We start from the raw sequence: 27,673 nt of genomic DNA on the forward strand, positions 1-27,673 counted from the left end.
CAACTCTCGTGAAACTTTTCTACAGTAAATAAAGCAGAACACTATCTATTTGAAAAAAGGAAACTACGTAACCTTGCACCTATTCAGTTATTCTAACTTTAGGTTTCTAGTCTATGCAAGTGTTTGGGTATGTGTTCAAATCAATGTCCTGAAACTGAAACAAATGTTAATTTTAAAGACACCAAAACAGAGACTGTCAGTTTTGAAATGGAGGCTTAATAGGCAATACTGTTAGTTAAGCTAATGCATTCTCATGCCTTAACTTAAAGTATGTTATCCCAATTGAAGATTATTAGTAACACTGAAACATCACCAATGACTGAAAGAAATTGGAAACCAATTTTTAACACATGCATTTTTAATTAAATACATTTTGTGACAGACATTCAGGTCTTGACCAGAATGAAACATGCATGCTCAAATGAAACAATGTTATCAAATTCAATTACGTTAATGGCATCTTTGGGAAAGTTAGATGGCAAATTAGTTTCATTCAAGCCATTAAATTATTTATCTTGAATTAATTTTTAGTTAAGTTCATTATTCTAATATTAAAATATTTCAAAAGATTAAATATCGTGCTTAGCCTTGTTAAGAAAATGTGAAAATTACTTCCTTCAAAGAGATTTAAAGAATTCAAATAAAAACAATAAGCACAAGGTAAATCAAGGGAGATAATTCATCCTAGTTTCACAAATGGAGTCCACTAAATAGCACTTCATATGTTAGTTGTCATTTCCCTCCACTGGTAAGACTAAGAGAACAGGCAAAGGCAACAAATCGAGCATATCAAAACACTGAGATGTAGGCCAACTGTTCCAGAGCCATAGGAGCAGTCTAGCAGTCATGGACCAGGGTTAGATTTGTGCAACTGTTATGAGAAGTTGGAAGGAAAAAATGACAAAGTTGTTGTTGGACATACGGTCGATGTTTCTGCCGCCGTAGCGACAGCTGATTTAGTCTGCGTGACCAATATTTCCTTATCAGGTAAATTGGTACTTGTGATCGGGGAATCTGTTTGTCGGGCAGGGGGAACCGGAATTTCTATATCAACATCTTTCGTCTGAAATCAAGTGAGGGTCAAAACATGGGTAAACACAAACGATGAGAGGTTTCTGCCTTGGCTCAGCCAAACCTTCCTGAGCACGCCCAAATATCGTCAAGATTCATCCACCCAGTTAAGGGTAATATAAAACTAAGAAGGAAAAGTGACAGATCAGGGACTATATTATTTGAGTTTTTCACAAGTTATTTCATGCTCGAGACAGTATTTTTAATAAAATGTACTTTCTATTTCTAAGAGAAATTAAAATTAAGGGAGAAAATGAAATCACTGTAACAGAAAAATGTAGAATGGTCTCAAAATCTATTAGAATGTAGACAAACTGTCATGCTTGTTTAAAAAGGTATTTTATGTTGTTTAATTCAAAAGGTATATACATATACTAGTATATACTTTTCTCAAGGAGTAAAAAGAGATATAGAAAGAAAAACTGAAAATAGTACACAATGAAAAATGATATGAAAGATGTCACTGTCAAATAGAAAAAGGAAGACTTGTTGTATAAATACTTATATACCACAAGTTATATATATTTCTTTAACACTAATGCCTTATCATATACAAACAAGAGCCAAAGTTTTATTCCAATCATTGTCAATGAAAGAAAACTCCTTTTCTCTTCAATGACAACTGATAAACGAGCAAAGCCAGTCTTGGCAACTTAGCATGAAGTTTTTGTTTCTGATTTGCTAAATCTATTACGTGATTACAGAGATTCCTTAAACTATTTGACATATATTGCACACTCAAATGAGGAATAACAACCCATAATGAGGGAAAGAGAGATGGATTATCAGTGACCACAGTTTTACTTACCATGACAATTTTCAGTCCATTTTTTAACCCTGAGGTATAACAATTCTTGCTCCATGACATATGCCAATGTTCCCTCTGGTAAGTTGTAGGAAACAGACAGCAAGGCATCCATATTGCGGTATGTGATGGCAGCCTGAAAGATACGTTCCTCATTGAACACAGTGAGTGAGTTTAGTTTTACGGTCTGTAAATAATCGAGTCTTGACCAGACAATCCAGTGATGAACAGCATGTGCATCGATCTGCGCAATTGCGAACTGATGACATGTGTCAACCAAGTCAGCGAGCCTGACCACCCGATCCCGTTCGTCGCCTCTTATGATAAGCATAGTGGCCTTTTGTGGCAAGCATGGGTTGCTGAAGACCTATTCTACCCCCGGATCTTCACGGGTCCATTGAACACTGATGTACACAATATTACGCCATAACATACAGACACTTCCTGGCATGAGTGACTGAGTGAGTTTAGTATTACGCCGCTTTTAGCCATATTCAAGCAATATAATGGCTGGGAACACGAGAAATGTTCCTTACACTTTGTACCCATTTGGGCAATCGAACCCGGGTCTTCGGCATGATGAGGGAACATTTTTACCCTGTCATATGTAGGATTACACTTTTAGCAATATTAGAGCAATATCACGCCAGGGAACAGCACATATGGGTTTCACACATTGTACCTGTGTGGGTAATCAAACTCAGGCTTTCAGTGAGACAAGCAAATTCTTTAACCACTTGACTACCTCACTGCCCCATCATGAAGGTATAGCAGGGCCGTCTTCACTCAGATGACTTGCTTTCCCTTCATCATTCGGGCAAGTTGGCAGAACTCAGCATGATATTTCAGATATTAAGCATTCAGGGTTTTCTTCCTAATTTCTCTACTTTGTGGTGGTTCACACTGGGACATTTACCATTGGAAAATGAAGACAAGATGTCATGATTAAAATGACCACAGACTGGATGAGTGTTCACTTAATTGCATTCACCTTCTATAGTCTGTTTGCAGTGAAAACGTACCAATGAATTTCATTTTAAACAAAAAAGTAAATCAAATAAAGTGAAATGAAGATTGCGAATCCTCATAATTTTACCTTGCCATTTGAAAATTTAAATCACAGATGAAATCACTTGGGATGAAAGTTGTTTAACAAACGATCATAGTTTCAAATCGGTATTATTGGTTTGTATTACAAGGAGGTATGCACATAAAATGAAACACCGAGATCAAGTAGGGTTGGTCTAAGTTAATGCTCATCACGTACCGCACGTACGTGCATTTGTTTCACTGTTCCAACTACTGCGCTTACCCCCTTGTAATACAAACCAATATAAGCGATTTGAAACAATGATCGTTTGTTAAACAACTTTTTTCATAAGTTGAATAAAAATCTAAGATTTAAATGTTCAATTGGCAAGATAGAATTATGAGGATTCGCAATCTTAATTTCACTTTATTCGATTTACATTTTTGTTGAAAGTGCAATTCACCGTTACGTTTTCACTGCAAACAGACTATAGTGTGGTAAAGCTCATGTTGCTGCTTGAGGAGCTTTCACATTCCAACTGGTCTCCTAAGTATTTTTTATACTCAGTAGTCATTATAACTCCAGTACTCAGGCAAGGAACACCAAAGAAAGAAAAATGGAGCCCTAAAGATATCATCGATGGTTATACCAACCCCTGAAACTGTGCCTCCTCCCAGAACAGCTTCACCAGGGGGGCCAGGGGGACCGGGAGGGCCTGGGAGACCACGCCCGTTGATTGCAAAGTCTCCAGGTGGACCAGGGGGTCCACTTGGACCTCGAGGTCCGGGCAAGCCAAGGCCAGTTGGTCCCTGCGGTCCTACTGGTCCGACTGGGCCTTGTCTGCCTCTTGCTCCTTCTGAACCTGCTGGTCCTCTTGCACCCTGCAAAATAAAGTATGTCAGTAGTTGAGCTAATACAATGAACATCCTGAAGTTTACAACAGACCCAATTTCAAAATGCATTGCTAGAGCTATAGTTGTCCCCCATACTTTCACTGTCACAACCCTATATTTGCTTGGTGAAATATGATCAAGGATCATTAGCTGTAAACTAAGAGTGAGTGAGTGAGTTTAGTTTTACGCCGATTTTAGCAATATTCCAGCAATATCACGGCAGGGGACACCAGAAATGGGCTTCACACATTGCACCCATGTGGGGAATCGAACCCGGGTCTTTGGCGTGACGAGCGAACGTGTTAACCCTGTAAACTAACAGATCTCAGTGCAAGAACTATAAACAAATATGCAAGTAGCTTAAACACCACTGTTAGTGACACATTATATCGTAGAGTGAGTGAGGGAGTTTAGTGAAGACCTATTCTACCCATATCATATAGATCATATTATAGAATACTTATCAATCTAACATACTGACAACTGTAATTACACACATATTATGTCTCAGTTTCACCCAAGTATCATTTATTCGACCTTCTAGAACTGGGCAAAATGTGGGCACCAGACCTCTGAGCTTTGCCCCCCATTTAACACAAATGATTCTTCAAAACAGGAGTAACTGTATATACTTGAAAATGCGAAATCATTAAGAGAGTGGAGAAAGTATCCACGTTTATTGGTAGTGAGTGGTTGTGTGCACAGAGCACTGGTAACAAATCAGGTGAAGTTAAGCATGGTTGGTCACAGTCAGTACTTATATGGGCAACAGTGATCGGCAGCTTGACTCTTGAGAGTTTCTAGGACTTCAGTCCTGCCCACAACGAAGCACATGTGATACATGTGGTCTCACCTTAGGCAAGTGAGTTTGTTCAAAATTGCCTCTGTCCACCCAGCAGTGAATGGGTACCCGGTGGGATAAGTCATATGAATGTTAACCTTCTAGCGCGCCTCACACTCAGCTTGGGTTATTCAGGGTAATGGACAAGTGCGTGGATACAGGAAATTATCACGATGAAAAGATGAATGAAGGTTCGGATTATCTACATAAAATACCATTTTGATAATGATTTTAAGGGTCAAGTTAGGGCCTTGACTTATCTATGAGATCGGCTTATCTACAGTAATATATGGTAACCTTCTAGCGTCTAAAAGGCAGCTTGAGTTAACTGGGGTAATGTCTTTGAGAATGCACAAGTGTGTGGATACAAACGTTTTAGAAATGTCCATTATGATTATGATTATTATTATTATTATTATGAATGAAGCACACACTACTGACCTTCATGCCTGCCGGTCCGGCAGGTCCTACAGGGCCTGGTTGGCTGATGACAGTGGTTCCATCTCCACTTCCTGAAACCACAGAGGAAGAGATCCCTGGTGGTCCAGGGGGTCCAGGGGGTCCGTCTTGACCATGGATACCATCATTACCAGGTACACCTGGGTCTCCCTGGAACAGGTCATGTGAATTAAGTGAGTTAGTAAGTGTAGTTTTACGCCACTTTTAGCATTATTCCAGCTATATCATGGTGGGGGACACCAGAAGTGGGGTTCACAAACTGTACCCATGTGGGAAAATGAACCCGGGTCTTCGGCGTGATGAGCAAATGCTTTAACCACAAGGCTACCCCACTGCCCCACTACGATTGCAGAATACAAGTACAGTGGGAAAAATGTGACATGTCAAAAAGGTGGAGACAGTAATTCAACAAAATTCTCTCAACAATTATGTTCAATGTAATAATTGAATAGACTTGGGTCCATTGTATATTTCACATCTATATATCACATACACACAAAATCAGTCAACCATCATGTTCATTGTTGAATAGACTTGATTCTTCTGATATACTTCACTCACTCACTCACGCAAACGTGCACACACGCATGCATATCAGGATATCAGGATGACTTTCATTTACAGTGAACTAACATATCTGACACCATCCATTAAGAATTTATTTCAGGACAGATGAGTGAGTGAGTTTAGTTTTATGCCACTTTCAGCTATATTTCAGCGGTATCACGGCGGTACAGATTACAGACAAAACAACATCAAAACATGTTTATGTCTCACCCTATTTCCCTTTGGTCCCGGAATGAAAACTCCACTTCCTCCAGGAAGGCCAATACCAGGTTCACCCTTCACTCCCCTTGCTCCCTTGATGCTGAAACCACGCTCACCCTTACGACCTCGGAGTCCAAGTCGACCCTAAACAGGAAGTTCATGATTTACTATCGGCATTTAAAATGAATGTCTGTTCTTTTAACCATTAGAAACAAACCTATCAAAATCAGTAAAAAGGGATGTGAAATTTAAATACTTTTACCGAAATGCATACCATACTCCTATTAGTACAGCTCCACTATTCCTATCAATCTATCATACACCAAGAATATTTCAAATACTGTAAGTTCCCAACTTAAAACTGCAAAATGCAACCCCATATTTATACCAACTTCCACTCAGTACATAATACAGGAACCGGTTTGCAGCAGACTCTAATGACTACAAAGACAGTGATTGAACAACTGTTGCTTTTCATGATTTGAAATTTTATGAAGCAAGATAAAATGATCTTTAGCGGACCCAGAAAAAAATTGCTGTAATATTCTAAATCAAAGGCAAAAATCAAGCATTATGGTTTTTTGAATGAGCAGCGGGTGCAACATGTTCTGTCTGCTGCAACAAGGTCATTACCTCAACTTGCACCTGCTGCAACAAGGTCATTACCTCAACTTGCACCTGGTGCAACAAGGTCATTACTTCAACTTGCACCTGGTGCAACAAGGTCATTACTTCAACTTGCACTTGGTGCAACAAGGTCATTACTTCAACTTGCACCTGGTGCAACAAGGTCATTACTTCAGCTTGCACCTGGTGCAACAAGGTCATTACTTCAACTTGCACCTGGTGCAACAAGGTCATTACTTCAACTTGCACCTGGTGCAACAAGGTCATTACTTCAACTTGCACCTGGTGCAACAAGGTCATTACTTCAACTTGCACCTGGTGCAACAAGGTCATTACTTCAACTTGCACTTGGTGCAACAAGGTCATTACTTCAACTTGCACCTGGTGCAACAAGGTCATTACTTCAACTTGCACCTGGTGCAACAAGGTCATTACCTCAACTTGCACCTGGTGCAACAAGGTCATTACTTCAACTTGCACTTAGTGCGACAAGGTCATTACCTCAACTTGCACCTGGTGCGACAAGGTCATTACTTCAACTTGCACCTGGTGCAACAAGGTCATTACTTCAGCTTGCACCTGGTGCAACAAGGTCATTACTTCAGCTTGCACCTGGTGCAACAAGGTCATTACTTCAGCTTGCACCTGGTGCAACAAGGTCATTAACCTCAACTTGCACCTGGTGCAACGAGGTCATTACCAGAGCATTCCACCTGGTGCAACAAGCTTATTACCTCAGCTTGCACCTGGTGCAAGTAGGTTTCATTTCCTTAAATCAACCCCTATGAACTGTTTCTCTATCCCTATCAAGACTGGAGTGGTATATTTAACAAAGACAGAATGTTGGCTGAATCTTCCGCTGAGAATCCTACCGGGAATCCTGGCATGCCCATTTCCCCCATTGGACCTTTCATTCCACGGGGTCCAATTGGTCCACGTGGACCAGCTGGTCCAGATGGGCCTGGAGGTCCAACCTCAACCTGCAATAACCAAGCACTACAAATGAAGGCATATTCTTTTTAAATAAAAATTTCAATACAACAATCAAAGAATGGTAATGATCACTAAGTTAGTTGTCAAGAGGTCAGTTTAACACAATATTCTCAAAAGCCTTTCATATAGAATCAGCTAATGATCTACAATGTGGAATGTTTAGCTGATATTTGGTTTCACCACTAACAAATTAACCATGAGTGAGTGAGTTTAGTTTATGCCGCCCTCAGCAATATTCCAGCAATATGGCGGCAGTCTTTAAATAATCGAGTCTGGACCAGACAATCTGGTAATCAGCATGAGCATCAATCAACACAATTGGGATACGATGACATGTGTCAACCAAGTCAGCGAGCCCGACCAACCAATTACGTTATTTGCCTCTTACAACATGCATGGGTTACTGAAGATCAATTCTAACCCATATCTTCACGGGTCAACAAAGAGAAGTGGTAGATGTACTGACCCTGACTCCACCATCAGTTCCTGATCCTGACCCAAAGACAGGTCCTGGGGGTAGACGAGCAGGAGGTCCAGGGGGTCCAACTGGTCCCACATCTCCCTTCTGACCCTGGAACACAGCAACATGCAACAAATATGAGAAAAGTTTATATTTTGTGTCCTTTTGAAGTAGAGAAAGTGGTTCATGTTAATGAGAATCCACATTTGCTTCCTACAGTTTCACATAAAAAAAAAATGTTTTAAAATTTTCTATACGACAAATGATACTGTTACAACTATTTAATTTCAATATACATCTTTACAATGTGTCGGTGATTGTATGGAGTTACAAGCCACAATTTCAGAAATATTCAAGCAATATCATGGTATCTTGCATTTGTCTAGGCCAAGTATAAGTGGAATGACACATAATTAACCATATGTGTGAGCCTGACCACACAATCCATTTTAATCAAATCTGAAAATGGGTCAATAATGTTGTTTCATGGCAATGCTTTCTCTCCATCCTCATGTGACATGAGCATACTCACGGGAAGACCATTGAGACCAGGTTCTCCTCGTATACCTTGAATGCCGACTGAACCGACCGGGCCTGGCCCACCTGGCAGACCATTCAGACCTGGGATGCCAGGCTCTCCCTGGAACAAAAACACAAATATTCAACACTTGATAATTTCATCGTTGCAAAGTGAATATGGCCTTTTAAGGAAGGAATTAACTAACTTTCAAACGGATAAATGCTTGTACATCTTATTAATGGCGTCAGCTTAAAGTGCTCTATGACAAAAAGTACATATACTACTCAACTGTTGATAAAAATATTTTTATCTTCTATTCTTATAACTCAACTGACTGACTGAGTTTGGTTTTACGCCGCTTTTAGCAATATTCCAGCAACATCACGGCAGGGGACACCAGAAATGGGCTTCACACATTGTGCCCATGTGGGGATTCGAACCCGGGTCTTCGGCGTGACAAGTCAACGCTTTAACCATTAGGCTACCCCACCGCCCCTCTTATAACTCAAAACTAAATAGGAAATAACAAGGGCATTTTCTTAAATATTACTTCATATTAGTGTTGATGATGATGAAAGGACATTTATATAGCGCACATATCCACGCAACTAGTACATGCTCAAGGCTCTTGAGTGTTCCCTTGATCAACAGATGTCTTTTTTTCTGGCATTCTTTAACCAACCCAACTCCCTGGGGAGTATTCAACTCATGCAGCCTGTTAGGCGCAGCGAGTTATCACACAGCTTCATGAATACATGCAATACAGTGTTGGAGCAATTGAACAAATAATCCCTCAGTCGAACGATCTCGCTTGCATGAGCAATTATTGATGAGCATGGAAGCCTTATTGATAATCATAAGAAATGAAACATCAAAATAAGGATGAGAACATACTTTCTTAAGTTTATGTTTGTTAAATCAAGACATAAACAACTGATGCAGTTTCCTGACAGGTTAAACTTGTATGCATGACTCAACAGACAGTATCCTGGGTCGTCTTGATCGAGGTATTAATAAACGCATGTTTTGTTTGTACAATATTTTATGATTGTGCCCACATGAGTTTTGTTGTGGGGTTTATGCTAACATTTGTATAGCGCCGATATCCAGTTCAGCTGCTCAAAGGTGCTTTGTTTTTCTCTCAATCACTGGATGTTAATCTCAACGGCACGTCATATTATCAATCTCAACTCCCTGGGGTACATACAACTCTAGGCACACCCGAGTTAGTGTGTCTTTCCCATCCTTATGAGGTACCCTTTCATAGCTGGGTGGACTGGGACACTTAGTCACATTACTTTGTCCAAGTTTACTGCACGTTGCTGTACCTGCAACTAGGTGTTTTCATGTATTCATGTGGCCACCATCTGGTCATTTACCAGGTTCTTTTAAGTGAACAGGGTTGTGTACTGTACACTATTGGTTGTGACAACACTGAAAGAGTCTGCACACAAAGTTGACTCCAAGGTTTTTACACCCGGTCATACGGGGGCTAGATCCTGTCACCTCAAGCTCACTGGACCACTTGCCTGGCACCTTAGACAGTTCGCCCACCATGCTCCCAATCAATTATAATCGATTACTGAAATCTGATTATAATCGATCTGAATATTGTTTAATATTATTTACACAAAATTACAATGACATATTCCAATCAAAAAGTGGAGTAGTATATATTAGCACAAAGGTTACCGTATATGACCGACTATAAGTCGGAAATTTGATACCAGAAAATGAAGGTAAAAAATCAGACCCGACTTATACTTGAGTTCATCAATCTACCCAAAAAAATCCCGAGGTCAGGTGTGTGAATCTGCCAGCCCTGCGAACTCAACTGGCAATGTTTACACCGGAAGCAGGACGCATATACGTACTGACAACGTTTCCAAAGGTAAATGACATCGTGGGACAAATAAAACATAAAATATAAAACTTTGTTGTTTGTCTTTTGTAAAATATATTTCATAGTATAAACAATAAATTAAATTTAATCAGATATTTTTATCACAGCTATGCACTTACCGGTACTTTGTTATTGAGCGATAAAGTTGGGCCACGTGACACGACTTGTTTCACGTAAAGTAAACTTATTTGTATTCTGTGGCAGTTTTGTGTGGTGGTTTTGAAAAATACTGTTAATGATGAAAATGCAAGTTTACATTTATATCCAGATAAACCACGAAAGAAGCAAAAACTATAGCGATTTTTTTCCATTTGTGACATGTCATAACATGCCCGTGACCTTTTCTTTTATATTTTCATTTTTACGTAATCAGAAAATTATCATAAAAAAGATTTCTTAAATAATATGTATGGTCGCCTATTTCCCGATATCAGTGGCTTTTCGCTCGGTAACATGACACAACAACGGAAAATACCTCCGTTTTCGAAGCTTCGTATGAATAACATGCGAGGCGAATTGTTTGATGTCGGGCATCGTTCGAAAGCTCTGAACATCAACAATATCACTGTACCCTTGCAATTTTATTGGATAAAAATTGGTTTCTAATGACGCTTTTTCACCACAGTCTGCTATAAGGGTCGTGATTGGTCAAAACCAGACACGTGACCTAAGGCAGCCAATCATATTACGGCAATGGATACCGTCCTCGTAAACGAAAACTTTAGATGTTGACGAAATTTTTGGGTAAAATAATGCTATTCTGAACATATTAAGCAAGAAATCGCTACCTATACGTAAATTATGGGATTTATTTGACGTATCGTGCTAGGTTATGACATGTGACAAAAATGATTCATGCATATATTTTCGCATTAAACATCGTTTCCGAGCGTGAAGATTGAGGCGGCGATACCGATTCGTACGGGGAAAGGGGCCGACTTATACTTGAGTTACATGGTTTTGGCAAGAATTTAGAGGGTTGAGAAAGGGGCCCGACTTATAGTCGGTCATATACGGTACATCTCACGCCCTGGGACCCATTTCACAAAGCGATCATAGCCCTAAGGTGATCGTAACTCCCATACTTTAACATAGACCTATGACAGTCATCCTGCTACAATTGCATTTATGAAATGGGGCCCAGTTTTCTACTTTGCTTCAAAACATACTGCTAGCCAACATGTTTTCTGTGATGTATTCTAATCAATCATGCACCTATAAGTCAGATAGATTGACTTCCAACACAAGATTTGATGAACCTTCCAACCATGTTTAAATATTCCATAGATTTCCCTTATGATGGAAGGATGACTATACTGTTTCCAGGTCGGAAACTTCCAATAACCCTCTCACCTTCTGTGTAACAACGTCCACATCTGATCCAGATCCTCCAGAACCAACAATGGTTGATCTTCCAGGTGGTCCAGGAGGTCCAGGTGGTCCAACAGGACCAGCTTCACCTATTCCAGGAAGTCCATCTCTGCCCTGTTGCAAGATAAAACACTGGTGTTAACTTGTGAATTACCAAATCCAGGGACCCTTCATCTCCAAATTAAGAGTGAGTGAGTTTAGTTTTACACCGCTTTTAGCAATATTCCAGCAATAACACGGCAGGGGACACCAGAAATGGGTCCCACACATTGTGCCCATGTGGGGAACTGAACCGGGTCTTCAGCGTGACGAGCGAACACCTTAACCACTGGGCTACCTCACTGCCCCTCTTATCATATCCCTCCAGTGGATTCAGTAAAGAAACAGGTGGTAATAAATTTGTCAATGAAAACTTGAGATAAAGCATCACTAGACAAGATGATTTACAACTTAAATTGTATTTCCAGTTATGCTTGGCATTGTTTTATATACAGAGACTAAGACGATAATGTGTATTATTTGGATAACAGGGCCAGAAATAGCTATTAGCTGCAAACACATTTAAATAACAAAGTAACTAACAATGTATTTGTCCAATCTCCCAATCAGTTCACACATTTTCTACAAACTTATTGAATGAAATTTATAAAATGCATCACAAAGCAAAGTTGAGATATACAACAAATAGAGAGTGATTAATTGCATACTTCAGTTTGGTATCACTGACTGTTTTTTTCATGATAAAACTTGTATTTACTGAAACCATACATAAATTTGGGGAGTGCTGCGTTCTTCTGTTTTGATTAGCAACACAGTATATCTTTCAGACTGCAAAAATAGACTGTTTTAACTCCTTCTCCGAGTGTTGATCATGGATCATAAATATGGTGATCTGGACCCCATTTCACAAAGCGATCGTTGCACTAAGGTGATCATAACTCCAATACTTTACATAGACTTACGAAAGTCGTAGCACTAACATCGCTTTGTGAAACAGGCCCCTGGGTGCCGTTGTACAAAACAACCTGAGCGCTAAGGCTACCTTAAGTCTACGTTAAGGAATGGGAGTTACGGTAACCTTAGCGCTAAGATCGCTTTGTACAACGGCACCCTGGACAATATGCTTTAAGAAATAGAATACACTTACATTAATACCAGGCACACCAGGCTGTCCAGCTTCTCCTCGAGCACCTTCTGCTCCAGGAACACCAGGAGTTCCCACTTCTCCACGGGGGTCCTGGAAGACCATCATCTCCTGGGAAGCCCTGGAGGTCGAACAATGTCAGATATTATCACCCCAGCCTCGGAGGTTAAAAAAAAAATTACCTCTCTGGAATGATCTCAAATAAAGAGCGAGCGAGTTTAGTTTTACACCCCTTTTAGCATTATTTCAGCAACAATACAGCAGGGCCACCCGAAATGGGCCTAACACATATGAGGAATCAAACCTGGATCTTCGATGTGACAAGCGAAAGCTTTAACGACTAGGCTACCCCACTGCCTCTCACAAAAAGAGCTTAATTTAAAGGACAATCCCCGTAATAAGATCTAAGGAGATCACTATCATGAAAGACTTTTATACATGTTGATATAGAGACCATGAAACGGGGGGATCTGTGCAATAGTCACTGCAGTTCTCTGCCATCTGTTGAGACTGTATAATACCACAGTGTCTTCCACAGAGCAAAATTCAAACCAACAGTTAGTGAGTGAGTATGGTTTAACACCACTTTTAGCAATATTACGGTGGTGGACACCAGAAATGGGCTTCACACATTGTACCCATGTAGGGAAAAGAACCCAGGTCTTCAGTGTGACAAGCTTACGCTTCAACCACTAAGCTACCCACCGCACCCAACAGTTAGTAGACTAAGTTTAGTAAAATATTTTTGGACCATTTCATTATACTCACTCGTTCTCCCTTGACTCCAGCAACACCTTGGTACCCTCGTTCTCCCTTTGGTCCTTGTGGTCCTGCTTGTCCTGGCAGACCATCGGACCCTCGTGGACCTGGTAATCCTCTTGGTCCCTGCAGACCAGGCTCACCAATCTCTCCATCTCCAGAGTTCTGAATTCATATTCCTCAAATTTTCATTCTCAGTACTTCAAAATCTCAAAGGGAAATCCTGCAAAAACACCTATTTCAGCCAAAATTACCAAATTTGTAAGTGAACCTGTCACAAAGAAAGTTACTAGTATAAGATGTAAAAATTTAATATAACTACACAATCCTCTTTAGTACCTCGCCACTTCCACCAAAGAAGCCTCCTCTGCCGGGAATGCCAGGAGGTCCTGGTGGACCAGGTGGACCCATCAAGCCCCTGTAACCTTGAGTGCCTTGTAAACCTCTGCTACCATCCGTTCCTGCCTCTCCCTTGGGGCCTGGCAGACCTTCCTCACCGGCGATACCCTCAAGACCCTGAAATAGTACAACATACTTGTTCAACATATGTTATACTTGGGATTCTACTATAACTTCAGTATATACTGGATTTTGATTGGTTAATTTAAGTCATTCAGAGGAATATAATCACGTTATATAATCCTCTGATTTTCCAACAGTATGTTTATCTCCTAAATACACTTTATCAGTAAAGAACAGATTCTAATACTTTGTTGGGTCGGGTCCCATCCGGGAGTCAGAGTCAGGCATCTAATCACCAGCACACAAAGTCAGCGACCTTCTTGTTGCTTGTTTGCTGTTTAACGCCATACTAAACAACATTCCATCTACCTGGACCACACAATCCAGTGACTGACATCATGAGCACCAACCTAAACAACTGGGATACCATGACATGTGTCAAACAAGTCAGTGAGCCTGACCACCCAATCCTGTTACTCGCCTCTTATGGCAAGCATGGGTTGTTGAAGATCAATTCTAACCTGGGTCTTCACAGGTCGACTTGTATATGAACATACTTACTCTGTCTCCTTTAGGTCCTAGGGGACCAACTGGACCTGGTTCACCTGGCTGTCCGGGAACACCCTGGAAACAACAGATACACAGTGCTCAACAAACTTAGGGAAACATTTCACAGGTGTTTCACATGTAATGAGAGAATCCATTTTACATGAATACGGATTGCAGTGGACATGCTCTGGGTTTATTTGAAATTGCATCACATCGACACAACACCTACACTCAAGCTGTTCACATATTCAGCATGTATCAGAAGGTTTTACCCTTAAGGCAAGACCAATTTTATTTCTTGTTTTACAGATCTGCCTGTAGTATTTTTTCAAGAATAAGCAAAAAAATAATAATCAATTTTCCCTGCTCAAAACATAAAATCCTAATGTTTTTATTGTCCAAAAATGTAAACTTACAAGAATTTTTTGTTAGTTTGTTATTTGCTCCAAATACACTTCATAAATTGCCAAAAGTAAAATACTTAGATTTAGAAGGAATATTACTTTGACTGCTGATTTTATTTTTATTTTTGTTTCCCTCCTGCCTTTAGGTTTTCTGAGGACAAAAATCTGTAAAACAAGAAATAAAATTGGTCTGGCCTAATTACGGACATTTTTCCTCCAATAAATAAATAAATCCTCAAAAAAGGTATTGACCATCTGATTCTTTCATATTACTTTAGTTATTTTTCATGGCATTATTATGTAAAGTAATATGAAAAAAGGTGGTCAATAACCATTTCATAATAGTAATTCTTCAAGGTTAACTATCCGGTAGGTCTGAAGGTTGTAAGGGATGATAAAACTTCTGTCACCAATAATACAGTTATAACCAAGCATGGTTGATACTAAATTGTTTTGTTGTTTAACACTACACCCAGCAATATTCCAGCTATATGGCAGCGGTCTGTAAATAATCGAGTCTGGACCAGACAATCTAGTGATCAAAAGCATGAGCATCGATATACGCATTTGGGAGCCGATGACATGTGTCAACCAAGTCAGCGAGTCTGACCACCTAATCCTGTTAGTTGCCTCTTACAAGCATGGGTTACTGAAGATTAATTTTAACCCGGATCTCCACAGGTGGTTGATACTAAAGGAACAAGCATGAGTTCATGGGTACATTGTATATCTGATGTTTGTTTGTTATTTGACACCACACTCGGTAATTTTCAAGCTATATGGTGGTGGTCTGTATTGAGTCTGGTTCAGACAATCCAGTGATTAACATATCATGAGCATCGATCTACACAGTTGGGATATGAGGACATGTGTCAACCAAATCAGCTAGCCTGACCACCCGATCCCGCTAGTCGCCTCTTGCGACAAGAATGGGTTGCTGAAGACCAATTCTAACCCGGATGTTCATGGGTCTATCTCAAATGTATTTTAAGCATATCAAATTATTTGTTAGCATCAATTAAGACAGAAAAATATTAACATAGGCAACAGATCATTTAACACAGCAATAAACTGTAACATAGTCCCTAAAAGTATATTGGTTGTTGTTCAGCAATATTTCAGCTTCATGATGGGGGTCTGTAAACAATCGAGTCTGGACACGACAATCCAGTGATTGACATTTTTAGCATTGGTCTGCACGATTGGGTGAGTAAGTCAGTCAATTTAGTTTTATCCGCACTCAGCAATATTCCAGCTATATGGCAGTGGTCTGTAAATAATCAAGCCTGGACCAGACAATCCAGTGATCAAAAGCATGAGCATCAATCTGCGCATTTGGGAGCCGATGACATGTGTCAACCAAGTCAGCGAGCCTGACCACCCGATCCCATTAGTCGCCTCTTACGACAAGCATAGTCACCTATCGTGGCAAGCATGGGTTGCTGAAGACCTATTCTACCCCGGATCTTCACGGGTCCACGATTGGGAGACGACAATGTGCATCAACCTAGTCAGTGAGCCTGACCATCAAGTCCTGCAAGTTGCCGTTAACGACAAGCATAATCACCTCTTATGACGAGCATGGGTAGCTGACCAATTTGAGCAAGAGGAAAGGTCGTGCAAGTAATACAACAGTTCAACAAACCACTATCCAAACATCCAAGTATGTATTAACACAAAATAAAAATATATAACCCCCAAACATGTATAAAAATTGCAGGACAATGGCAACTTAAAAGTGAAATATAAATATAAAGAACAAGTGCCAAAGATGGTTAACAAACAATATCAATTTAAAGTTACCTGTTCCATTCTGTGGCAAAATAGTACAAAAGCACTTATTAGGACATGTGCATGTGCCAGCATAGAAATCATAATATAGCCATATACAATCGCCATATATTCTGCTACATGATGTCATTCAAGACACATAATGTATATAATATATCAATCTAAAGTTAATTGAGTGAGTGAGTGAGTGAGTTTAGTTTTACGCCACACTCAGCAATATTCCAGCTATATGGCGGCGGTCTGTAAATAATCGAGTCTGGACCAGACAATCCAGTGATCAACAGCATGTGCATCGATATGCGCAATTGGGAGCCGATGACATGTGTCAACCAAGTCAGCGAGCCTGACCACCAGATCCCGTTAGTCGCCTCTTACGACAAGCATAGTCGCCTTTTGTGGCAAGCATGGGTTGCTGAAGACCTATTCTACCCCGGATCTTTACGGGTCTCTAAAGTTAAGTATGTGATCATCATATCTATGTATATAACAACTTTATTATGAGTAAGTATGGTTTTACGCCATTTTTAGCATAATATTGCAGCAATATCACGGCAGGGGACACCGGATATGGGCTTCACTCAACCTCATTGAAATCTTGATTGTCATAATGTGGAAGTTGGACAAAGAGGGGGGTAACTCACTGGCATGCCCGGTGCCCCTGTAGCCCCTGGGAGTCCATCTCGTCCAGGGAGGCCTGGTTGTCCAGGGACTCCTGTGCCATTGCCTGTGCCAAATGCTCCTGGCTTGCCTGGATAAACGGGAGAGCATGATGACAATTGAAACAGTAATATTCTGGGATTTGAGACCACAGCCAGTGAACTGGTTAGCAGCTGCCAGAAGACAAAATGCTGACTCACATTAAGAGTGATTTATGAGAGTGTCATATGTCATATTCCTGCTTGACAACAGTACAAGAATCTGTATCAAAACGTGGCACTCACAGAATAACACAAGTTGCTATCCATGAAGTTTTTCAATATTCTTCTAAAACTTCTAAAATGCCACTCAAAAAGTGATTTCAGTGTGTTATATAGCGTTTATAGAATTTATCTCTTTCAGATATTAAGAATTAATTCCTTGAAAACTAGCAGGATTGCTTCAGACACAACAGAGTCCAAAAAAAACATACACAAACATATGTCATGAATTATTCAAACCTGGTAATCCTGGTACCCCAGGCACTCCCTGAAGTCCCTGTAAGCCTTGTAAGCCCTGCAGACCCCTGGGTCCCAAGGGTCCAGCAGGCCCAGGAGGTCCAGGTGGACCTGGCATGCCATCGATATCTCCAGATCCAGTGCCATCAACATCAATCATGCCGACACCCCCGAGGCCAGGAGGTCCTGGTGGTCCGGGAGGTCCAGGCAGACCCGGAAATCCCCTCTCTCCTGACGCACTCTCACCCTGTAACATATATATTGGTGAGTATACTTTTACGCCGCTTTTAGCAATATTCCAGCAATATCACGGCGGGGGGACACCAGAAATGGGCTTCACACATTGTACCCATGTGGGGAACCACTATCCAAACATCCAAGTATGTATTAACACAAAATAAAAAATATATAACCCCCAAACATGTATAAAATTGCAGGACAATGGCAACTTAAAAGTGAAATATAAATATAAAGAATAAGTGCCAAAGATGGTTAACAAAACAATATCAATTTAAAGTTACCTGTTCCATTCTGTGGCAAAATAGTACAAAAGCATTTATTAGGACATGTGTATGTGCCAGCATAGAAATCATAATATAGCCATATATACAATCGCCATATATTCTGCTACATGATGTCATTCAAGACACATAATGTATATAATATATCAATCTAAAGTTAAATTGAGTGGAGTGAGTTTTAGTTTTATCGCCACACTCAGCAATATTCCAGCTATATGGCGGTGGTCTGTAAATAATCGAAGTCTGGTCGGGAGGTCCAGGCAGACCCGGAAATCCCCTCTCTCCTGACGCACTCTCACCCTGTAACATATATATTGGTGAGTATACTTTTACGCCGCTTTTAGCAATATTCCAGCAATATCACGGCGGGGGGACACCAGAAATGGGCTTCACACATTGTACCCATGTGGGGAATCGAACCCGGGTCTTCGGCGTGACGAGCAAACGCTTTAACCACTAGACTACCCCACCGCCCCCTATATATTGGTAACAGGTTAACTGATGTGGTCATCATACAGCATAAGGGTGAGTGAGTGAGTTCTTAAACAAAATACATGTATATATGGAATCATGAAATAATACCTGAAATTTCTAGCATGGCATACTATTATTTACATTCAATTTATCATTTTCTAAATTCGTGTCCCTACTGAAGATGAAAGAATGAGTGAGTGAGTGCGTTTAGTTTTACGCCACACTTAGCAATTTTCCAGCTATATGGCGTCAGTCTGTAAATAATCAAGCCTGGACCAGACAATCCAGTGATCAACAGCATGAGCATCGATCTGCTCAATTGAGAACCGATGATGTGTCAACCAAGCCAGCGAGCCTGACCAGCCGATCCCGTGAGTCGCCTCTTTTGACAAGCATGGGTTACAGAAGGCACATTCTTACACGGACCTTCATGGGTCGAAGATGAAAGAAGAAGCTGCATGAGTGTACCTGAAAACTGAGATATGACATTCTCCTTCTTAAATCTGAACTTATTCCTGATAGCCATGTTATAACTCCCATCATCAACTATGGACAAATGAGTGAGTATGGTTTCATGCTGCTTTTAGCAATATCACTGCAGGGCACACCAGAAATGGGCTTCGCACATTGTACCCATGTGGGGAATCAAACCCAGGACTTCCGCATGACCAGCTAACACTTTATCCACTAGGCTACCCCACACCCCTACAGCATACTTTTGTTACCAGGCTTAGTCACATTGTGTCAGCTTTATGTGGGAGGCAGGTGATACAGACTATATATGCTTTTAGTGGGCATAGTTCATACAATAATTTATTCATTAACTGCTGAAATGATACTGTTCAATATATATAACATATGTAATTTGGGATTAAAGTGTCTAAAACAAGAACAGGTTCGAGTACTTTTGGGGGCTGGAGTCTCATCCAGGGGCCCGTTTCACAAAGCGTAAGTCTATGTTAAAGTATGGGAGTTACAACCACCTTAGCACTACGATCACTTTGTGAAATGAAGTCCAGGATATCAACCAGCATGCACTCTGTATTGATACTGATCAAGGGGCGGTGGGGTAGCCTAGTGGTTAAAGCGTTCACTCGTCACGCCGATGACCCGGGTTCGATTCCCCACATGGGTACAATGTGTGAAGCCCATTTCCGGTGTCCCCCCCCGTGATATTGCTGGAATATTGCTAAAAGCGGCGTAAAAACCATACTCACTCACTTACTGATACTGATCAAGTGTAAAAGCAAAACAGTGACAAGAAGTTCTTGTGCAAATATAAAGCCTATGTTTTGGGGCTTTGCATTTTTTCTTCCCCTTTTATGTTTAATTTTTTTCTTTTTTCGTTTTGTGGTGTTTTTGGGGTGGTGGGGTTTGGAGGAGGTAGGGGTGGCTGTATTTGTACGTAACTGATGATGATGACACATATATATTCTCCACAGTAACTTACCCTAGGTCCCATGAGACCCCTCTGTCCGGGAGTGCCAGGCGTTCCGGGTAGTCCATTCCCTGGCTCTCCTTTCTGCCCCTTCTGGCCCAAATCTCCCTTATCCCCACGCTCCAGCTCTGGGATGACGTCAATGGACCCTGGGATACCAGGGGGTCCAGGTGGACCTGGTGGACCCTGCATGGCAATACCAGGCAGACCCTAGTGGGAGAAATGGGTCCAATAAACGTGGTGCTCGAGCTGCATGGCAACATGTTAACAGCTAGAACACAGTGGCCTGCTATGAAACTGAATTAAGGGAAGAGTAATATCTCTAGAAGAAGACAACACTGATGACATGATAATGTAATGGGTGAATAGGAGGCAAGTCTCATGATAATGTAATGGGTGAATAGGAGGCAAGTCTCATGATAATGTAATGGGTGAATAGGAGGCAAGTCTCATGATAATGTAATGGATGAATAGGAGGCAAGTCACAAGAATTTGGTCAGTTTTCTTAGGCTTATTGTTTTGTCTCATGATACGATCAAAACAAATGCAAACTGTTTTTTGCCAACTGATTATACTCCCTAGCAAAATACTCTTGTATCAAGCTATTGACATAATATGGTCAACAATTGGTCATGCAATCGACTAGGGCTGTAACGATGCATCAAACTATCGATGGATTGCAATTGTTGAGTCTCTGATAGCAATTAATCGATGGTAGAAACGAGAAACTATCAATGCATCGATAGTATGTGTGACTATCTATAATTTAGTAATTGACGTCTGTTGATAAATGCACAGCGCAAAATACAGGAAGTACCAGATTCATTCACTTTGATTTAGAGTTATCAGCCCCTGTTACCTCTTAAACAACCTTGACCTGGGTTTCAAGTTTCTTGTCAGTTATAAAAAGAGACTGAAACTACTTCAGCTTGTCTTTATTAATCCATATGAACTATACATTCATTTGGGAAATGACTTCAAATGAGACGATTCAAGGAGAGAGAAAAACTATTGCAATAGTATGTTGCAATAGACTATCGCTATCACAATAGTTGTTTCCCCCTCAATAGTCACCCCTAAAATTGAATAATCAATGGGAAGTATGCAACATCATTTCCAAAATGATTTCATTCGCGTCTAAAAATTCTAGATACTACAAAAAGTAGATACTACATGTTCCATCACATCATTATCAATTCACCAGATGGACTCACTGGACTGACTCACCTGCCTGACTCACCCGACTGATTTGCATGATAAGCTCAGCAGACTTACCCGAGGTCCCAGATCTCCCTTTTCTCCTCTGGGGCCAGGTAGACCCATTTCACCACCGGGACCTCGTTCTCCAACGCCTGTTTCTCCCCTCTGTCCTTTCTGCCCTGGAAACCCAGGCTCCCCCACCTCTCCGGGAGCACCTCGATCACCTTTGTCACCTGGTTTAGGTAAATGTCAAGATTCACTTGTCAATCAGGGTTTTTTCATTTTAGAAATATTTGAGTGTTTGTAGTTCAATGCCAAATCACAGCAATATTCCAGGTCTAAGATAAGTTATTCAGCAACTGTGAGATAAATATCTACGCCATCAGGGTAGAATGAATGCAGTCAACCAAGCCTTGGTGGGCGCCACACAATCTGATTCATTTAGTCATATAGGTGGGGGAGCAACTGTTTTAAGACAAATTCCCAAATGGGACCTATGGAAGCAGGTGTGTCAAATAAATAGAATATGTGAGCCTTGTCAGTAACTTTCAAGGCATGCATAAAAACATTTCCCTGTGAAGATCCTGGTTACAATTCGAGTCTGACCACCCGATATTGTTAGTCACCTCTTACAACAAGCATGGGTTACTGAAGGTACATTCTAACCCGGACCTTCACGGGTGCTTGTATTAAGAGGCAACTAACAGGATCATATGGTAAGGCTTGTTGACCTGGTTAAGGTATGTCACTTTATCCCAGTTGTGTACAATGATGATCATGATGTCAATCACTGGCTTGTTTGGTTCAGACACAATTATTCTTAGACAATAATACTGCTTACTCAGCATCAATTTAACCAAACATTTTCAACTTTATATTTATCAATTTAATGTCCTGGTTTTTTTTAGATAGATCCAAAGTCACATTGACACCTGTGTTCTTACCTCTAACTCCTGTGAGTCCTTTCAAGTCTGGTGGGGGTGGTGTTATCATGGGTGGGGGCCCTGGGGGTCCTGCATCTCCCTTCAATCCAGCAATGCCTGGCTCACCCTTCTGGCCCTTCGCACCTCCCTTACTACCATCAGGCCGGGTGGGCTGAAACAAGAGGCAGAAATTTTGAGCATATCACCAAAATCTTGTCAAACTGCTGTCATTTTATATCCATGAATTGTTTCCTTAAGGGTGAGACTAAAATTTTCATACTGGACAAAAAAAATGTATGCAAAAATATTATATTTCTCTTGTCAAAGTTAATATGCAAAGACAAGGACCTGAAGACTCCTCTGGTGATCTGACTTCATCAAGGCCACAGGTCATTATTTTTGCTTAATGACCTAGCCACTAGTAATTACTGTATGGCAATATTAGTCACATGATCATGTGACCAGTGAATATGAGATAAGTCATGTGATTTAAACAAACTTTTTGGGTACATATTCTATTGTTAAACAAGCACTGTATTTTATTGTTTTATCATATGATAAAGATTCACCAAAAACATTAGAAGATTCCCATAACAATCAGACCAGTGTTCTCTACTAATAGTAATAAGTTAACTGAAACAAACAATTTTTCTTAACTAGTTTTACTTAGTACACTAAAATTGATCTTCAGTTTTTTATATATCTGAGAGACATTTATGCAGAATGTTCATACATAAATCTATGTCTCAGACGATAAGTGATAATTGATTTCTTGTGGGAAATTAAAACTCACCATTGGGCTAGGTGTACCAGTTTCGATGTCAATGTCGCCCTTTGTCTCATCAGAGCCTGACCCAGAGCCACTAAAATCCTGAAATATAACCAAACAAAATGTCAGATCTGTACGAGAACTTTCAAATCTCCTCAAGGATCTGCAATGAGACAGTCATGAGGAATATTATTTTTTTCAGTGGCTTAACAACACACGAGACATGTTGCCTCTGAGTGGGGTATTCATGCTTCACTGCGGCATGGTATCTCAGTGGGCTAGCACTATAAAACCAGCTTAAGTCTGGGCTAGTACAAGCAGCTGCACATACACATACACACGCATGCACGTCGTCATATGAGCGAAATATTCTCAAGCACGACGTTAAACCCAATTTCACCTCACCTCACCTCACCTCACCTCACCTCACCTCACCTCATGTCTCATGTGTTGTTAAGCCACTGAAAAAAATAATATTCCTCATGACTCCTCCTTCTCCTGTTACTGAGTCTGACTACCAGATACATCATGTCTTATACAGAAAGCATGTGGAGACTGACATTCTTACCCAAAATTACCAATGGGTGTTATGTGGGAAGATGAATGGAAAAGACAACAGGGCAACGGGAAGGAAAACAGGCGATACTCACAAAATTGCATTCATCATCTTCAGCCTCAGCTGGATTTCCGTAAATTTTAACATCTTGTAAGGCTCCCTGAAATAGAAGATAAAACATTCAGAAGTGTTCCAGAGTATATATAACAAGCTTTAATGTAAGAGACAAACTAAATTAATTAACTTATTGCTCTGTTGTGACCAACAAGCCCAAAGATGTGTCATTTACAGATCAACCAAGCACCTGCTAGGCAAAGGAAGGGTATTGAAGCACCTGTAAAATACCCATATAACACTACATCCCCCACACAGTAGCGACTCACATGACAATGTAACATACGCCTTAGTGCATGACTTTTGTTCCTTCACCTGTATGTGTCAGTCAGAAGCAACCGTATCATATGGGACTGAATAAATCTGCCATATTGTTTCTAGATCATATGATGATAACATACCATTATATTTCATAACATTACGCTTTACATTATTGATCGATAACTCAAGACACAAGCCTTCAGGGGGTTAACATGCAATGTTGCTGGCTGGTTGACTTAACAATTGATCCTGATCCTGTCACAAACATGAACACTAGTGAATCAGTTGTAACATGATGTGAAAAATCATTTTTCATTATGTCAACTTATGGTAATCTTCAATCATTCATAATTCATACCCATAATCACTGGAGGCAAAAAGTAACAGAAATAGGATCTCCACATCATGACAAGTTGATATTATTTTCTGTTTGGGGCATGTCCATTTGTCGGATGCATAGGATTAAACCACTGTCTTCTTAACCCAGATCAACTGAAGACTGTTGCAATGAGTAAGGGTCCACAAGTGTATAGATCAACAGACTGTGGTTAAGCACACAATGGCATATTGTAGTCCTAACTGACTTTGTATTTTCCCACTATGGAAGTCAAGGAGGCAGTATCTTCTTACTAGCAGGAAGTAGATGTAGGTAGCCCTGAGTTGACAGGAAATGCAATATAATATGATATCCCATTATTACCATGAAACCACTGTCAGGTAAGACTCTCATGAGGTAGGGGACTGTTTGGGGCATGTATATTTTTTAAATATTAAAACAAAATGTATGATTTTTCCAAAGCAACGTTTAACAGACTTTATAGTAGGATTACGTCCACAATTGTCAAGTTCGAATTTTTTTAAAATATAACATTTATGAAACCTTTGTTTTCAACAAAATCATGTTATTGTTAAAATCATCTATATGCAAGATATCAAAATTTCAAGAACAAACTACCACGAGAGTAACTGTTAGAACTTATTGAAGTAGTGTATATGAGTTAAAGGTATATTTTGCATCAGCAAATTTTCAAAATGGGGTCACACATGTGGCCAAGTAAGTGTGAAAACTGGCCATATGGTATCCAGTATATATTGCTATGTATATCATAGTTTCCACTTCCTACCTGTCACAGAATGGGATCCAGATGCCTCATAATGGTTAACTGACCATGTGATAACATGATACATGGCGGTCAAGCATGTGGCTCAAGTACTGACCGTTAAATATTTGGTATATCACATTTACCTCTTGTCAGACAGATCAAACAAAGACCAATCAGCGACCGCCAAATCCAATGAATACCAGGTATATCACATGTGAGCCAAGTTAAGGCATGTAAAATGCCTTGTTGACATACCAAACACTGATGTCAAATGTGTTATATATCATATATCCAATAATACGCCACACTGGCCAATGACCATTCCAATTACTGTAAACCTGATATATCATACGGCCTAGGTGGAGTGTGGAGCTTCAGCCAATTGGCTACTGACCACTCCAGGTATTGAATATCTCCTATATCACATGTCTATAGACAAGTATGTGTATCTCCTACTGAGCGCTGACAGATGCATGTCAAACTCTTCACTAACAGGTGTGGTACACACAGCATGCAGTTGGAACTGACAAGCGGTGTAAGAAGCAGTTCCTCTTCAACATACAGGATGACCATCAATGCAAATATCACATACAAGGTGGGATTCCTGAACAAGAATCCCTATCATAGTATCTTCAGTCTGTTTGGCTTTCAAAAGAATAGCTAAAATATGGAAATGCTGGAATGCTTTTTGTAAAGAAACAGGTTTCTTTACTCAGTAACCCTGCGAGCCTGATAGTATTGTATGTTTTACAAAGGGAAGAGAACAGTGAACTCTCATGTATCTTGCATGCCACTGAAAATGACTATGTAGTTTGTCAGTAGTGATTTTATTCTCAAAGTTAATGAATCATTACTATCTGCAAATATGATACAATCTCTTGGATCAGAAGAGCCGGTTGTATGAAAATAGAACATTTTTGTTACATAAGCAGTAACAATTGTGGGAATACATTCCTTCCAGAGAAATATCCCAAAGTATAATTAACTTCTGCTGAAATTATGAATATTGTCAAACTTTCAAAGCATTACATGGTTTTGCACTGTGATTGAAATTGCAATAGTACTGCAATAGACCTGTGGTATTAGCAAACAAACCTTAAGGCTTGAAAAAATTATTTATCAACAGAAATGAATAAAGTGTTGCTGACATAAAAACGTTAGACATTTTCCTCCTTGCAGCTACTTAATGAAAGGGAAGTAACTCAAAAGATGTAAGGCTTGCTAACCACCATAATCGCAGGTTTGGAATTTGCATAATTCATATCTTTTATTAATGACCAATTCTGATAATTGAAACTATTTTTAGGGAAGCTACTGACTTAACTCATCATCTCCATTGATACTGTACAAGAGTAGAACAAAGCAATATATCATTAGTTCAATATATCGTTACACTCCCAAGTATATTCTTCAGCTCTAACATATTTTATTTGTACTATTTGTATATAGAAGACATAATAAGTGAAAAGAAAACCATTTCCAAACTAAACGGAACCCAAAGAGCAGCTTATACTGCATTTTCTGAGATGAATTAGACCAGTCTTATAAGCAAGATCTGTTGTTTCTGTAAATTGTACTTGGATAGCACTTCAATGAACAAGAACACATGTTGAAAGAAACACATCCTACAAATAGACATAGACATTTATTTGTAGTCAAGCTGCTTCCAACTAGTAGTAGGTGTCCGATGTAGGTAAGGCAATCATGCCACTGTCTGAAACCAGTTGTCACATCAAAGCAACGGAAATTAAGACACCAAAAACAATTTACCGGAAAGACGGTGCACTAATCGACAGACAAGTCAAGTCTGACCACTTTGGACATAAAGAAAGTCAGGAATCCTCAAAGTATTTCATTGGGTGGCATGACCGTCTACACTGCCAGACGTTATCAGTCGTATCGCCTGACCATGTTCACTGGCTTGATGTTACTGGAAATAGTAGACAAGGAACATGGTGCCTTGTCTGTAAGAAGATTCCTGAACATCGCTCAAGACGCCTGTGTACAGGATGCTTATTAATCACTTCAAATACAGCTTTGAACTAATTCACTAGTACTGCTAGTGTATTCAACACAGAATTGTATCTCGGTACACTGTTCTAAAGAAGTCACGCGAATTAACTACACACAGTAAGAATTAGTCTGTCTCACAGTCCCTGAATCGCATTATTTTTCCTCCGCCCAGCCCTTTCTGAAATGCTGAAGTTGGTTAGTTGGTTTGTTGTTTAAATGCCACACTCAGAAATATTCCAGCTATATAGCGGAAGTGCTAAAGCCCTAAATGAAGCAAAGTCTAGGATGTATGAATGA

At 40.1% G+C, this 27,673-nt stretch overlaps 1 protein-coding gene across 1 annotated transcript in view; it reads right to left on the reverse strand.

Moving 5' to 3' along the window:
* Positions 1 to 27,673, reverse strand: part of LOC124272396 (collagen alpha-1(I) chain-like) — a 116,746-nt gene that overhangs the window by 13,739 nt on the left and 75,334 nt on the right. Inside the window, 22 exon segments of the mRNA XM_046707563.1 lie at positions 923 to 1,063; positions 1,626 to 1,693; positions 1,880 to 2,012; positions 3,560 to 3,787; positions 5,082 to 5,249; positions 5,877 to 6,011; positions 7,367 to 7,474; positions 7,954 to 8,058; positions 8,480 to 8,587; positions 11,724 to 11,855; positions 12,889 to 13,006; positions 13,654 to 13,809; positions 13,984 to 13,988; positions 13,990 to 14,160; positions 14,668 to 14,730; positions 17,492 to 17,598; positions 18,008 to 18,251; positions 20,450 to 20,647; positions 21,713 to 21,870; positions 22,582 to 22,732; positions 23,354 to 23,431; positions 23,980 to 24,045. Coding sequence (XP_046563519.1) covers positions 923 to 1,063; positions 1,626 to 1,693; positions 1,880 to 2,012; positions 3,560 to 3,787; positions 5,082 to 5,249; positions 5,877 to 6,011; positions 7,367 to 7,474; positions 7,954 to 8,058; positions 8,480 to 8,587; positions 11,724 to 11,855; positions 12,889 to 13,006; positions 13,654 to 13,809; positions 13,984 to 13,988; positions 13,990 to 14,160; positions 14,668 to 14,730; positions 17,492 to 17,598; positions 18,008 to 18,251; positions 20,450 to 20,647; positions 21,713 to 21,870; positions 22,582 to 22,732; positions 23,354 to 23,431; positions 23,980 to 24,045 — 2,841 coding nt within the window.

The sequence above is a fragment of the Haliotis rubra genome, unplaced genomic scaffold (genome assembly GCF_003918875.1).
Source record: "Haliotis rubra isolate DU_JTF1 unplaced genomic scaffold, ASM391887v1 Scf17, whole genome shotgun sequence".
NCBI lineage: Eukaryota > Metazoa > Mollusca > Gastropoda > Lepetellida > Haliotidae > Haliotis > Haliotis rubra.